Source organism: Ranitomeya imitator, chromosome 1 (assembly GCF_032444005.1).
Source record: "Ranitomeya imitator isolate aRanImi1 chromosome 1, aRanImi1.pri, whole genome shotgun sequence".
NCBI classification, from domain to species: Eukaryota; Metazoa; Chordata; class Amphibia; order Anura; family Dendrobatidae; genus Ranitomeya; species Ranitomeya imitator.
In genome coordinates, this window is record NC_091282.1 from 977036796 (window position 1) to 977052897 (window position 16102).

The window sequence follows — 16102 nt, forward strand, 5'->3', positions numbered from 1 at the left end:
GGTAGCCGAAGAATCCTCCTCTATTACGGCCAGTCTCAAGGAGATGATTAGAATGGAGGTTAAAGAGTCCTTTAAAAACCTTTCACAGTCAGGAGGTTCTAGGCAGAGAACTGAGTGGGCATCTGATTCGTCTGTGGAAAAGGACAAGTCCGAAGAATCAGACAATTCAGCAGCATCATCCTCCTCTTCGGAAGAAGACGCTGCTCGGTTTTGCCTACCCCTAGAAAGGATAGACAAATTGGTAAAGGCGGTCAGAGGCACAATGGGTATATCGGAACCCAAGCCTCAACTATCCAAAGAACAAATGATGTTCAGTGGATTGGAGCAAAAGAAGCGCAGAGTGTTTCCTTTAAATGAGAAAATACAAGATCTTATTAATAGGGAATGGAGGAAACCTGAGAGAAAAGGCTCCTTACCACCTGCGCAAAAATGCCGATACCCTTTTGATGACCCAGCAGTAGGTAACTGGGAGAAAGCACCCAAGCTGGATGCAGCAATTGCCAAGGTAGCTAAACGATCTTCTCTCCCATTTGAAGATATGGGAACACTTAAAGACCCCCTGGATAGGAAAGTGGATACCTTCCTGAAGGGAACCTGGGAGATGGCAGCTGGCTCCTTAAGACCTGCGGTAGCTTCAACCTGCACGGCAAGGTCAATGATGGTCTGGCTGGACCAGTTGGAGACCCAATTAAAACAAGGGGCCTCTAGAGAGTCCATTCTCTCAGCATTACCTGTAATCCAGGAGGGGGCGGCTTTTTTATCAGACGCCTCAATTGACTCCGTAAAGTTGGCAGCTAGAGCAGCAGGACTTTCTAATGCTGCAAGGAGAGCCCTATGGCTGAAATGCTGGCCGGGGGATATGCAGGCAAAAGCGAAGCTCTGCGCTATCCCTTGTAAAGGCGAATATTTATTTGGGCCTACCCTGGATGAACTCCTGGAGAAAGCAGGAGATGATAAGAAAAAGTTTCCCAACCTGTTCAATCCATACCGTCGTCCCTTCAACAAAAGAAGGTTCAACCGGGGAGGAAAGCGAGCCTTTTCACCAGGGAGAGATCGTCCCAGATGGGAGGATAGGCGAAAGCGAGGTACAGGTCTCATGTTTCGCCGTAACCAGACGGAAAATAAAAAACAAGACCAATGACTGGCAATTCCAGTGGGAGGGAGACTATTGCATTTCTCGGCAGAGTGGTCGAAAATCACAAACAGCGTTTGGATAAAAGACACTGTTTCCCATGGTCTCAAGCTGGAATTTGTTCATATTCCACAGGACAATTTTAGGTTAACACCCTGGCGCTCATCTCCCACTGAACAATTCGCCCTAGAAGAGGAAGTGAGGACTCTTTGTTCCAAAAATGTTTTGGTAGAAGTGCCGTATTCTCAGGCAGGGGAAGGGTTTTACTCTCCCCTGTTCCTAATCCAGAAGCCTGATAAATCTTACAGGACCATTATAAATCTTAAGGGTCTCAATAAGTTTTTGGTGAAACATACTTTCAAAATGGAGTCCATCAATTCGGCAATAAAAATGCTTTTCAACAACTGTTTCATGGTAGTAGTGGATTTGAAAGATGCCTACTATCATGTACCCATTCATGCTGATTTCCAACGATACCTGAGGGTAGCGATACTAATGGGGGGTAGGATTCGACATTTTCAATTCAGAGCGCTCCCCTTTGGGATCACCTCGGCACCTAGGGTGTTTACTAAAATAATTGCGGAAGTTATGGCGCATTTAAGAGAGTCAAATATCCTTATAGTCCCCTACTTAGACGATTTCCTCATTGTAGGTAACTCGGTAGATCATTGTCTGTCACAATGGGAGATTGCTAAAACCAAACTAGAACGGTTGGGTTGGATCATAAACTTTGAAAAATCTAAATTACAGCCCCTAAATGTTCAAAAATTCCTGGGGTTAATGTTGAATTCAGTGACACAGCAGTGTCTCCTCCCTATAGAGAAAATGGACCAAATTCAGAGTTTTGTATTAAGAGCAATCAATACACCTTCCATGACACTTAGGCAAGCAATGTCTCTACTTGGGTCACTCACATCTTGCATCCCAGCAGTTAAGTGGGCTCAGTTCCACACCAGGTCCCTACAAAATGAAGTCCTGTTCCATGACAGAGCCTTAGGAGGCGCATTGAATGGAAAATTGACATTGAGGCCGATAACATTGAATTCCCTTAGATGGTGGCTAGATAAACAAAATTTATCAGCAGGGGTTCCCTGGATGATAGATGTCACCCACGTGATAACCACGGATGCCAGCTCTTCAGGGTGGGGAGCCTATATGAGGGACATGGTGGTCCAGGGACAGTGGGAACCCTTCACAACATTTTCATCAAATCAAAGAGAGTTGTTGGCGGTTGAACTGGCTGTTAAAAAATTCCTCGTATATCTGCAGGGCCAGCACGTCAGAATTCTGTCGGACAACAGAGTGGCGGTCGCTTACATAAACCGGCAAGGGGGAACTCGTTCCGAAACTTTAATGCAGATCACGGATCGGTTGTTCCAGGTGGCAGAGCTCAATTTTCTATCTTTGACAGCTCTTCACATCAAAGGAAAAGAAAATGTGGCAGCAGATTTCCTCAGCCGAAATGTGTTAAAACAGGGAGAGTGGTCTCTCAACGAGGACATTTTCAATCTTGTCGTCCGCAGATGGGGTCAACCAGTGGTGGATCTATTCGCCACCAGAAACAACAGAAAAGTAAAACTTTTTTGCTCCCTAAATCCCAGGGAGAATCCCCTGGCGGTAGACGCGTTTCTCATAAAATGGGATTTTCCACTAGCCTATGCTTTCCCACCACTGAACCTGATACCTCTAGTGGTGAGGAAAATCAGGGAGGATCGAGCGAAAGTCATCCTTATCGCCCCCTTTTGGCCCAGAAGAACCTGGTTTGCCTGGCTCAAGACAATGTCTGTAGCGGTCCCCTGGGTACTGCCAGAGATCCCGAACTTGCTTTCGCAGGGACCGATCTCCCATCCACAAGTGACGGGGCTCCATTTGACGGCATGGTGTTTGAACGGTCACTATTAGTGGGAAAAGGCTTCTCTCCAAACTTGGTGGAGACGCTCCTAAAGAGTAGAAAGCAAATAACTACGAAAATCTACTCTAGGACTTGGAGAAAGTTCTTGTCTTGTTCAAAGTTTAATATCCAAGACGGGGTGCCAGTACAACAAATCCTAGAGTTCCTACAGAAGGGGTTCGAGTTGAAACTCTCTCCTAGTACCCTTAGGGTACAGGTCTCAGCTTTAGGTGCCCTGTTTTCCTGTAATATAGCGAATAACTACTGGATAGCGAGGTTTATGAAGGCAGTTAGTAGATCTACACCACTGCATAAAGACAGAACAGTTCCATGGGATTTAAATTTAGTTCTGTCCTCTCTAACTAAACCCCCCTTTGAACCTCTGCAGGAGGCCTCGATCAAAATGTTGACACTTAAGACAGCCTTCCTGATCGCCATAACCTCAGCTCGCAGGATAGGGGATATACAGGCACTTTCCAGAGCTCCTCCATACACTGAAATCTTGTCAGACAGAGTAGTCCTTAGACCAGACCCAGCATATCTGCCAAAGGTGGCGACACGGTTCCATAGATCACAGGAGACAGTTTTGCCGTCCTTTATTCCTAATCCCTCTAATCCTAAAGAGCAGGAGCTTCATACGTTAGACGTCAGGAGATCTCTTCTTCAGTATATTTCAGCTACTGATAATTGGAAGAAGGATGGGGCACTGCTTCTTTCCTTCCAAGGTCCAAAGAAAGGATTTAGAGTATCGAAATATTTACTGGCTAAATGGATTAGGGAAACTATCTCTCTAGCTTATACAGCAGGTGGGGGGCCAGCTCCGCAGAACCTAAAGGCACATTCCACCCGGGCCATGGCGTCATCCTGGGCAGAAAGATCTGGAGTGTCAGTGGAGCAGATATGTAAGGCGGCCACATGGTCATCCCCTTCCACTTTCTTTAAACACTATCGGTTGGATTTGGGGTCCTCCTCTGATCTTTCCTTTGGGTTAAGGGTGCTACAATCTATAGTCCCTCCCTAAGGTAGCTTACATCTCTGTAAATCTCTCGTGTGCTGTCATGGGAGTCCGAATAAAGCATTAAGCTACTTACTGGTAGCGGCATTTTTCGGAGGCCCATGACAGCACCCTTAGTTCCCTCCCTATTCACGTGGGGGTAGCACTTCCTGATATGTATATAGCGTAATATGTAAATCTCACGTATGGTGTCTTATTACAATAATGGGTTATTTTGTTTCAAATGTATATAATGTATATATTGTATATTTGTGTACCACTAACCGCGGCAGTCCTCTCAGGCTCTGAAATACAACTGATGCATGGGGAGAGGTGCCGCCCTTTTGTATCTGTAGGTTTCCTGTTCCTTAAGGGCGGATCCCCTCTCTCTCGTGTGCTGTCATGGGCCTCCGAAAAATGCCGCTACCAGTAAGTAGCTTAATGCTTTCTCAGCAACAAGACCACTAATATGAGGCATACAGGTAGGACTAGTGTAACATTTCTATTACCTGTATGCCCATATTAATAGGTCATATACGTCCCGGGGGTGACAGATTCCCTTTAAGTGTGAAGCACTACCTCATCTTATCCAACTTCCTTATTACCAAAAGCTAGACCTGTTGGGGCTGATTTATCAAAACTGTCTTAAAAAAAGAAAAAATCCTCATTATTGCCCATAACAACCAATCACTGTACAGCTTTCATAGGGCTGTTTTTTAAAGAAAAATCTGAGCCGTTTATGGTTGCTATGGGCAACAAAGAAGTTTTTAGTTTTCATTAATTGTAAGCTAATGTGCAGGGACAGCTTTAAGGGAATATGTCACCAGATTTTTGTTTCGCCATTTGAGAGCAGACTATTGCAGGGGTAGAGACCCTGATTCCAACAATGTGTCACTTAAGGTCCATTTACATTACAAGATGTTTGGCACTAAACAGCTGCCGATCAGCTACTTTCTTGCTGATTAGCTATTCTTATAATAGCCCGTTTAGGCAGACCGTGCTACAGCTGTGCGCTGAATGATCGCTCAGTGCTCATAGGCTGCCATAATTCTCGGCAGCACAGGTGCAATTTGCACAGGATGATGCACTACTGAGAACGATAATTTTTTTGTGCAGTCCTAAAGATCATTTCACCCGACAAGCAAACGTTTTGCTCATTTGCCGCATAATTGGCAACGTGTTTAGACTGCCCAATTATTGGGATACACACTTCCCACAATCTAGCAGTGTAAATGGACCTTTACTGGGCTGCTTTCTGTAGTTTTGATAAAATCACTATTTTACCTGCTGCATATCTAGGAGTTCTCTGAATTCTGGGCTCAGTATAACCCCGGCCCACACTACTGATTGGCAGCTTTCTGCCTGTGCACAGTGTTCACAGAATGCTGGCAATCAGAGGTGGGGTGGGGTTATACAGAGCTCATAAATATGGAGGACTACATGGTGTTAGGGTTACTGGTACTTTAATGATAATCTCCTGATGATAAAACACTTACTGGACTGCTTGGTGTAGTTTTGATAAAGTAAGTGACACATCACTGGAATCAGGGTCTCTGTCCCTACATCATGCTATTCTCAGATGTGATAGCAAAACAAGTGACTGAGTCCCTTTTAAGGAATTATAGCAAAAGTTATTCACAGGATAAGTGATAATTTGCTGATAAGGTTGGTTGCACCACTGGCAACCCCACCGATCCTGGCAAAAGGGCTTTGAATTGCAGTGTTTGCATGGAATGGGGGCCGTGTATGCTCCTAAACTAAAACTAAACCCCATTAACTGAAACACCCACCGAGCCAAACAACAGAAGCTGTGTATGACAAGGACAAAGGTAAGAAGTACACACTACAGGAACTACCAGAGAAATACAAAAGGAATGAGCTTTATTCACAGCAGCACATAAGACCAAACAGTGAGGGAGCACGCATAAGCTGCAGTGGTGCCCATGGCACTTCACCATGCCCACAGCAGTGTCCTCCATTGGTCTAGGTGTATATATTTTTTATCTACGCATGCACTTGCTATTATTACTTGTATGTTCCTTTTTGCTTTCTTATCTGCTCTCTACCTTCCCAGCTGCAGACTCCTGGATATTATTGGTGCTTAGTTGCTCTTTTTACCTGTCTGGTCCTATATATGCTGCTTTTTTATTTATCTGGCAGTTTGTGTATTCCTTCGCCCTTCTCGCACACTCTCGCAAACATACATGGCTGTGACCCTACAGCCGGCGGATGATGCATGCTGCCCTCGGTTTGGTCAGGAATGGTTAATTCTATACTGCACAGCTCCTTGTCTCGGTGTCTGGACGGTTACCTAGGAAGGCTCATGGCGGTCTGAAGCTCGCTGGATGCAGCCAGCCTCGGCCCTAGGCTGCAGACGTAAAGCTGCCTCTGCTGACAGCCTGGAAAGATGGACTGGTCCCCAAAAATGTAGAAGTTCAGCGAAAAATGAACCCAATAAGTATAGGACCTTAAAGGGAATCTATTACCAGGAGTTTACTACCACATCTATGTAGGATCAGAGACCCTGATTCCAGCAATGTTTGACTTACTGGGCTACTCGCTGTAGTTTTGATAAAATTACAGAGGGGTTTTTTTTTTTTTTTTGCACATCTACCAGTTCTCAAAATGTTGAACTCTGTATAATCCCACCTATACTACTGATTGACAGCTTTCTGTGCACAATGTGCATAGGCAGAAAGCTGCCTATCGGGGGCAGGGTTACACAAAGCTTCTAAATATGGAGGACTACAAGGTGGCAAGTTTACCAGTCCTCTAGTGATGATGTCCTGCTGATCAAATTTAGATTTTATCAAAACTACAGCAAGCAGCCAAGTAAGTGACACATTGCTAGAATCAGGGTTTCTGTCTCTATATTATTCTGCTGTCAGATTAAGTGGCAAAAACCTGGTGACCAATTCCCTTTAGCATCTGCATTCCTTTATTTGGATTACTTTCTCTAAAAGTTCCTTTGTTAAGGAGATGTGCACATGACCCTATGTTCAGTGCAAATGAAATCCAACGAAACATTGGATCGCACTCAGACCAATGTTATGCACATGTCTCATTTTTTATTTTTCCTTGGACAGAGTTGCTTCCGGGGGAAAAAAAAATCGCAGAATGTCTAAGTTTGATCCGGTATTCAGATCACACTCAGCCATGGAAAACATTGGACTGCACTTGGATGACATCTGAGTGCAGTCCACAGACTTGCAGAATGGAGACATTTTCTTTTATCTTCTTCGCTTCATCCTAATGCATTGGATCAGAATTTGATCAGTGTGATCTGCACAATGAATCAGATTCTCCCGGATGAGGGCACATACAGTCGCATGACAATAGCCGTAACTTTCAGTCATTGAGCAAAAGCTATTTTTTTTACTGCCTTCTAGAGTAAATGTTACTCCCTGCATAAAGTACATCCTGTGATAATATTTAGTTAAAGGCCGCAGTTAAAAACAAAAACATAGCTGTACAAAGAGTATTTATTTAAAAAAAAAATTGGGACTTCCAACACCGAGGAAGTGGATTAATGACCAGATGCAGAGTGGGTAATTGCTGTCAGATGGCAGCCCCCCTAATTCAGTGAGCACGCTATTATCAGATACCTTGTTCCTACACAGGAAGGAAGTGGAGTGTTAATAGGACACATTCATTCCACGTTCCTTCTAATTTTATATTCTATGAATGCTAGGGTCCTTATTGTTAAAGGAGAACTCCCAGAATCCATGTAGTAGGGCTAGTATTCCATAGGTAGGGTTAGACAATGGTAAAGTTTCTGTATGATGCACAATTGGATAATCTAATAATATCTTCTAGAGAATCACATTGTATATATATATTTCTCAGCTTTCAAGAAGAAGACCGGACTCTTATCATGAAAAGTCCAGAGAACACCTGGATGATGGTGAGTGCAAATCATTTCTCTTTATGTGACTATAAGTAATGAATTATACAAGGCATGATAGAGACACAAACTAACGTCAGTGTCGCACTATTCCACGGCATCGCTAGTAGAAAGTCCCAAATCTGACTCTCCCCATCATGTGTGTCTAGTTCTGCGGATATATACCGTAGTTGTAAGCAGGTTGCCTGAGCTACTCCCACTCTATCGGGCTTCTCAACCATTCCTATAGGTCAATAATGCTGGATGTGAGAAGTTACAGGAGCCAGATGCCAAAGAGCAGTTCATTTTTCAGACATCAAAAAATTGATCTAGTTTTCATCCAGAAAGGTGGGACGATTTCTTTATTTTTCTTACTTGTCATCCACATGCAATTATTTTTTTTTTTAACTCGGCAGCTATTTATCATTTACAGCTTCCTATGTTACAGAACTGCAATGTAAAAAAAAAAAAATAAAATAAATAAATAAATATATATATATATATATATATATATATATATATATATATATATATATGGTATATATATATATATATATATATATATATATATATATATACCGTATATATATATATATATATACCGTATATATATATATATATATATATATATATATATATATATATATATATATATATATATATATATATATATATTATTTTTTTTTTTTTTTTTTTATTTAAAAGCTTTGGGAAAGGACAAAGATCTGCACTGCTTCATTGAACAACATTGGTTTTTGTGCAAACCTTTTTGTATTGGATTGTATTAAACAGAGTTATACTCTCAAGTGAGCCAGCCCTAAAGGTGATGAGCCTCGATCGAGCGTCAGGGGTGTTCGGGTGCACTCATTTCTCCTTTTAATATCGCAGGTGATGAAGCGCCATGCTTGAGGCATATTTTGCGATTATTGGGCTGCATGTGACTTGCATTCGATGAAGTAAATTTGCAGTTTAAAAAAAAAAAAAAAAAAGCATATGCGTTGTAATTGCGTTTTACATAGATGTTTTTAGCCTGATTTAACCTAAAAAATACAGTACACTTTGTAAAATGAAGTAGGGTCTCCCCTATTTTTGGTAATGAGCAAAGGTAAAACAGACAGCTATGGGCTTATATTATCAGGCCGGGAGGGTCCCTGGATATTTGATGCTTCCCAGCCTAAAAATACAAACCCACAGCCACCCCAGAATGGGCGCATCACATGAGATGTGCTAATTCTGGCTCTTTGCCACCACCCCAGGGAAATCAGGAGCAATCGGGGTGATGGTAGTTGGGTTTGACAGTTGTGATTTTTTAAAAATCACAGCAGGCATCATCCCTGGGGTTAGTAATGGAGACTTGTCTGTCAGACATCCCCATTACTAACCCAGTAATCAACAATTTAAAGACACATAACTTTTTTTAAATTTCAATAAGACCCTCCCCTTCCCCCCCCCCCCCCCCATTCTTTCTGAACTATCCCTCGTTCACCAATTTATTAAAGAAAAAGCAAAAAATTCCATGCAGGTCCAAAGTATTCCTATAACTTTAATAAATAGAAAGATGACAGCCGTTAAAATCATAATGAATCTTTATATTTAAAAAACATGGAAGAAAATGAGACGCCACAGGTAAAAACAGGGACACCTATAAAGACAGGGGTTAATCCATAGTAGGAATCTTGCTAACGTGTATGGAAGCGATAAAGGAGGATAAGTCGGGTATGGGCAACACGTAAGATATCGATTTTAAATAATGTAATTACTTGCATTTTTCTATTTATTGGAGTTATTGTTTGCTTATGCATTTAAGCCTTATTGCATAGATTGTATATTTAGGTGTTTTTTTCAGAAAAAGATACCTGAAAGACATAAAAAGATGGAAATAAAGGCTATAGATCCTTTCTCATTCACAAATTCCTCAAAATGTTGCGACACAGTTCCGATGTAGTCCATAGTCCCCGATTCTGTCTTCGGCGTCTGTAAATATCAGTAAAGTGATCGTTAGTCACATACGCCGGGTGGTGGTCTGCGCTCCTCGTCACCGGGTCTCCCTGAGCACAGTGAGGCTCTGAGCGCCTGTGACTAGCGGCCACTTTACTGCTATTCTCAGACGCCCAAGACAGAATCGAGGACCGTGGACTACATCGGACCACCATGGCAACATTATGAACTGGTGAGTATACGCTTAATGCTATCATTATGCTCCACGTCAGACGGTTATAACATGTTTAAGGCAGTGTTTGCTGACTCCCTTTAAAGCCCCCCATACACATTGGACTAAAGTCTGACAAACTTGGAAGGATCCACCTATTCCGACAGGACCCGCCAACCATCTATTTGGTATGGAGGCCTCCCGACTGTACATGAAAGATTGTCGGAAAACCTGAGGATCGGGTACCTGGTTAGCTAATTCAATCACTTGATCCTTTTGTTGGGATCGGAGATATCATTCTGGCCGCAGCTCTCACATCGAGAATACAGGCACACTCGGTAGGGCCAAGCGTTCTGTGGATGGGGAATCATCAGACATAGCCATCAGCTAGGCAATGAGTACTGGCACTTCTATTTCAGTGGCTAAATGATAGCGAAACGTAACTTTACATTAGTCCCATGGAAGATTTTGACAATACCTATATGCCATTATGTGTGTTTTGCAAGTCAACAACAAATTAGACAGCTGTGCCGCAGAATAACATCGACTGAAAAGATGATTACACTTCCTCCTGTGAAAACATACATCTGAGCTTAAAAAAAACATTATTTAAGGTAAAACTAGAGGACTCTAATTGAACGCCCTTAGATATTTTTCCCCACACTTTCAGACCGTCTGTAGAAGTTTGTATACAGAGGCAATTGGCCAGACGGTTCAAAGTCTGAAATGGTGTTTTGGCCAAAAACAGTTGTCAGAGTAAATGTGGTACTTTACTGAGTAGAGTCAGCCGAAGGAAATCCAGGTGCACTTGGAAAGATGAAAACCTGGTGGACATTAAATTCTAAATTAATAGACTAATAAGATGTTTCCTACTTTACAACTATGTTGATGAATGCTGCATCATTGGGAGTAATGTATCTGAAAATACCAATCTAAAAGTCGGAACACCTCATCCCCTCCCCCCCATCAACTGCTTCTTTTAAAGAATTTACAAAACAAATCAGGTCTATCATTATCACATATAGTCACAGCAAAAGTTATAATGTTACAAATGGATGTGTTTTAAAGATCATTTCCGCAAATGTAAAAAAAAAAAAAAAAAATGGAGCAATGTAATTGCCCTAATTTCTAGTCATTCTTTCTTCATCTTTTTGGTTTTGTTTTTATTTATTACTTTATTTTATGTTCTATATATAGTGGCAACATATTTTACAGTTCTGAATAGAGATTGAAACAATTTACATCACTCCATGTCATAATCTAAAATCTCTAGCTTGAACACATACTTGCGTCAGTCAACTCATTAGAATACTTTTTAAAATTTATTCTTCTCATCCTTTTTTTTTTTAATTACGGTATATAGAATTTTTGGAAAAGTTAAGTGACCTTAAATATGGCTACCATTATAATTGAATATCTGGGTGTATTTACTTACTGTTGTGGTGACTAGCTTTCCCGAAGGCCTGACTACAGGAGTCCATATACATTAGACTACGGATTCATTCACATATCCATGTGACACATGCTACTGCAATCCATTTTTTTTTCACTCTCGGAAGCACACTGACCCATAAAGTCTCATTGACCCATGCACACATCAATTTTAAAAACCGATCCATGTTTCTGGTGAAACTCATTAAAGTCTATGGGGATCCGTTAGACATGGATGAATGCCGGGAAGTCATACTTTGTACTTCAGTTTTCTATCCGAGTTTCACCTGTTTTTAACTGATACATAAAAAATTATATGCAAATTGCCTCTTCTGAGAAAAAGAGGACTTAAACTCTATAGCGCCACCTGTTGGAAGTAGCGATCCTACAAGTCACAATTAGCCCTTTAACGAGTCGTGCAATATGACTTAGGATAAAAGCCAAATCAGTATCTCAATTTGCAGACACGGTGTTTCGGGCTGTTGGCCCTCGTCAGTGCGAAGCATGAGAACTAATTTGGCTAGGTGAGAGGCTCTGGACTGGGATCTAAGGGGTAACGTTTCTCCTTATGGAGAGTGACATACCATCTTCGCACTGACGAGGGCCAACAGCCCGAAACACCGTGTCTGCGAATTGAGATACTGATTTGGCTTTTATCCTAAGTCATATTGCACGACTCGTTAAAGGGTTGATTGTGACTTGTAGGATTGCTACTTCCAACAGGTGGCGCTATAGAGTTAAGTCCTCTTTTTCTCAGAAGAGGTAATTTGCATATTATATTTCCCAGAGGAGCATGGCACGGCGAATAAACCTCCTTACCTTGACAAGCCAGAGATGGTATGTCACTCTCCATAAGGAGAAACGATACCCCTTAGACATAAAAAAATTAGAGTTTACCTGCTTCAGTGAAGGAATAGAAAAAACTTAGGGAAAAAAGCAAAACTGGTGCAACTAGAATGACACCTGAAAAAAAAATGGGTTTGTTTCTCCAAAAATAAATAAAAGTATGTACCGTACATCGATTTTTCTGAGATGGTAACTCTCCCATGGGTGTGTGACTCTCGCCTAAGGCTGTTCGACTGGCTGACCTGAAAATGTGTAATGAAGATTGTTCTCGGCGGGGCATCATCCTACGTTACAGGACCTGTGCTGCTGAGAACCATAGCAGCCTAGGAGCACTGAGCTATCTAGTATAGATTGGCGGTTGTATCGTGCTGCCAGTCAGACCATGTAAACAGACCTTCTGCCTATGGTGGGATAAAACAGAGATCGGGCATGTTAAAATTCAGCGCCTCATACTTTGTTCTTAATGCTGATGACTTACTACCAGATGTGTCTCTCTTTAACCCAGTTAGAACATGCATGTGCCGCCAAATTGACCGGGCGGATATATGGGGGGATTAGAAGGGATAGCTGTTGGTGTTCAGTAAAAAACACTGTAACACCCAGCACAACTGGCAGGGGCAGAAATGCCATTGGTGCAACCTGTGCATAAGGGTCCAAGAGGTAATAGGGCGCACTGCTACCTCCAAAGCATTACATAAAGGGTGCATTCTGATGGACTATTGGACTGCATAGAGCCCACATACTGTTCTTGCACAAGGACCCTGTTCTGTCAGCTATCATATTAGACAACTCCTAGATGAACTCCTTAAGAATGGCTTAAACAAGCTGGAAGAAGAGGAAAAGTCATTATATAAATGCTGGACAAATCCACGAATTTGGGTGTAAGGTTTATGTGGCTGGAATTCAAATGCCCAATCCTTTTCTTTGTTGGTAAGATTAGCCGCTGCCAAACGACTTTGTAGCATCTCTCTGATAAGCTGCATGTGAACACTCATCGAAGCGTTCCTATCTATGGAGGAGGGTCAGAAGAGATCTGTCGTTTATGTGATAGTTTGGCCAATGGGGCTATCTAATGTGCATGGCCAGATTTAGTGATTTACTTATTTTTTTGGAAAATCCTAGTTGAAATAAACTGGGGCAGAATATGCTTAAAAATAATCATTTTGATTATTAGATATATTACAAAAAAAATGTCAATACGGCCAGCAATCTTCCAGGATAGACAGTCTGTGGTCTGGGTGTGGTGCACGGTGCAATGGTCTATATGGGAATGTTCTCCAGCACCAAAGGAAAGTAGTTAAAGCTTTGCCTTTTAATCATATAGGATAAAAAATGTCAGAATGTGCATATTAAAAAAAAAATAATAATAATTTGTTCTTCAAAAAGCTGAATTTGCAAATATTAACAAAAAGAAAACGTATACTGCATGTTTCTGGTAGAACAACCTTTAATTATTGCTATGATTTAAGGGGTTTTCTACACATAAACATGATATGTGCACATTCTGCCAATTGTTATTTTTTTAGTCTTTTATGATTAAAGGCTAAGTTTTAACTACTTACTGTTGGTGCTGAAGAACATCCCTGTACCCGTGAATATCGCTGTGACCTGCTGAATTACTATATTTATTTCCACTTTTCTCTATACATTTCCATGGTTAAATGCTTTATTGCAGATAAATGTTATGTAGATTTTGAATATCTCTTGTATAGATTTTCCAGGTCCCCAAAACAATGTAAGCCTCCCAAACTACTTGTCATGTAGGTGTCCTAATTTAAATTCAGTATACAATGAAGCCCCGCTGTGCGTTAAACTACGTGGGGGAAGCCTTATGTTACATTTGTATCACAGTCTGAGTTTAATTGCAGTCAATTGTCAAGAATAGAAGCAATTGTTCATGTGACAAGTATTCATAAGGAGAGCCAGGATAACCTAATATAATAGTGAGATGCCGGCCTGTCCCGTGTAGTGGTCACATTACACAACACTTCGCACAAAGGCCACTGTTTTCATAAATAAATAGTCACCTACAATGAACAACTGACATAATAATACGGTATGAATAGGAAGACCATTGTGGTTTTACGAACAGCTGACATATTAAAATTACAGCAGGCGTACACATTCAAGTATCACCTCTCACCAAAGGAAAAAGAAGCATACTTGTATCATAAACTCTTACACTCTTCCAAGTGCTCGCATACCACTCGAAATTCTTGACGTCGACCAAAATTTTGAAAATAATAAGCCTACCATTTTCTCTCTTGTCAAAGTCGTTGGCCATGCTAACAATTTGATGAAAAACCATATATTAATTCCTAACATTTGTTGGGGGTGCATCATCAGTTTTTATTTTTGAAATTTGCATTGGCCTTAGCTGTGGTCAGTATTTAGTCCACATATTTCGTGAGTATTTGTAAGCTAAAGCCAGGAGTGGAACTTACAGAGAAGAACTTAAAAAAAAAAAAAAAGCCTGTTCTGTGTTTTGGAGACACTCCTGGTTTTGCATACAAATACTGATGAAAAAAAATACTGATGTGTGAATGAGTCCTTAATAACTGCTTCTTCTGACTAAGGAGCTGTAAACCCTTTCTGACCACGGTCTTAAAGCCTATATCCAAAAGGTCAATCCACCACTACTTTGTGCTGTTCCCCTTTTTAAGGATTATGTGCTCACGATGTCTTTTAGACCCCGGTAAAACCTCTTCAGGAAAAGCCAGCGGTATAAGAAGTAACAAAAGACTGAACATGTGCACAGCAATGACGTTTTTACATTGCTGTGCATTCTGTTCAATTTTTGCCTCGGTTTGGTGTCCGTGTGCTCATGCCTTAACACTGGCCCAGACGCACTTTTGGTATTCTATGGGTTAATGGGGCCCTTTGTCTACAGATCCTGAGACCTTGGTTTCACTATAAAATACAATACTGTTGTAATATTGTGTACTGTGGGCACTATCCAGACAAAATTTTGTAGCAATGACAGTAGATCGGCGGTAATAACATTAAATTAGACATCCAGAGTAGAGTTGAGCGAATTTGTTCGGATTTGGTTACCGAATCTGAATTTAACATGGTTGTGCCATATTCGAACTCTATTCGTGCCGAAAGTATGTTTGATGATCGGTTCCAAACATATTCGGTAATTTCTACTCCCATTGACTCTAATGATGTTCGGCTGTGTTCGACGAATATTGCAGAAAGCAACATTTAATGCTGATCGTGTTCAGAACTGAATCGAAACAAATTCGCTCTACTCTACTCACGAGGGCCTTTATTCCTGATGTGAGTGTCTGTTCCATTTTTCATCTGTACCGAGTGACCTGCACTCTGACTGCTCGAATCACACAGCATCTTATTGGTGGACTGTATGTCCATTTCTTTATTATTATTATACATTTTTATAGCGCCATTTATTCCATGGCGCTTTACATGTGAATACGGGGCAAATATAGACAAATACATTAAACATTCCTATGAAAGCCTCAATGGGAGTCTCGCAGTCCTGTAAGTAGAGACTTCTGGTCCACACAAGACAATAAGGTTCAGACAGTCGGGGAGCGTCCTGTAGTCCAGCTGAGGAATAGGATGGAGGCTCGTAAATCGGGAATAAAGCCCCTAGTAAGAGAATTACAGCGTTACTGTTTGCTAGATGTTGATTTCTTTCTGTCTATATGACAAAAATGTTCCCAGACTGCATTTTTTTTTACTTCTAATAATTCTTCATGTAACATAACATATTCCACAGAACTTTCCGCTAGGACATAGAACAGGGCCCA

The 16102-nt window shown here is 41.3% G+C and overlaps 1 protein-coding gene across 3 annotated transcripts in view; it reads left to right on the plus strand.

The window, feature by feature from the left end:
* The window catches only part of LEF1 (lymphoid enhancer binding factor 1), a 168884-nt gene that overhangs the window by 13568 nt on the left and 139214 nt on the right, over positions 1–16102 (plus strand). For all 3 annotated transcript variants that reach the window (XM_069743870.1, XM_069743871.1, XM_069743869.1), the window contains exon 2: positions 7864–7921. In XM_069743870.1, the coding sequence (XP_069599971.1) occupies positions 7864–7921 (58 nt within the window). The remainder of the gene's footprint in view (positions 1–7863; positions 7922–16102) is intronic.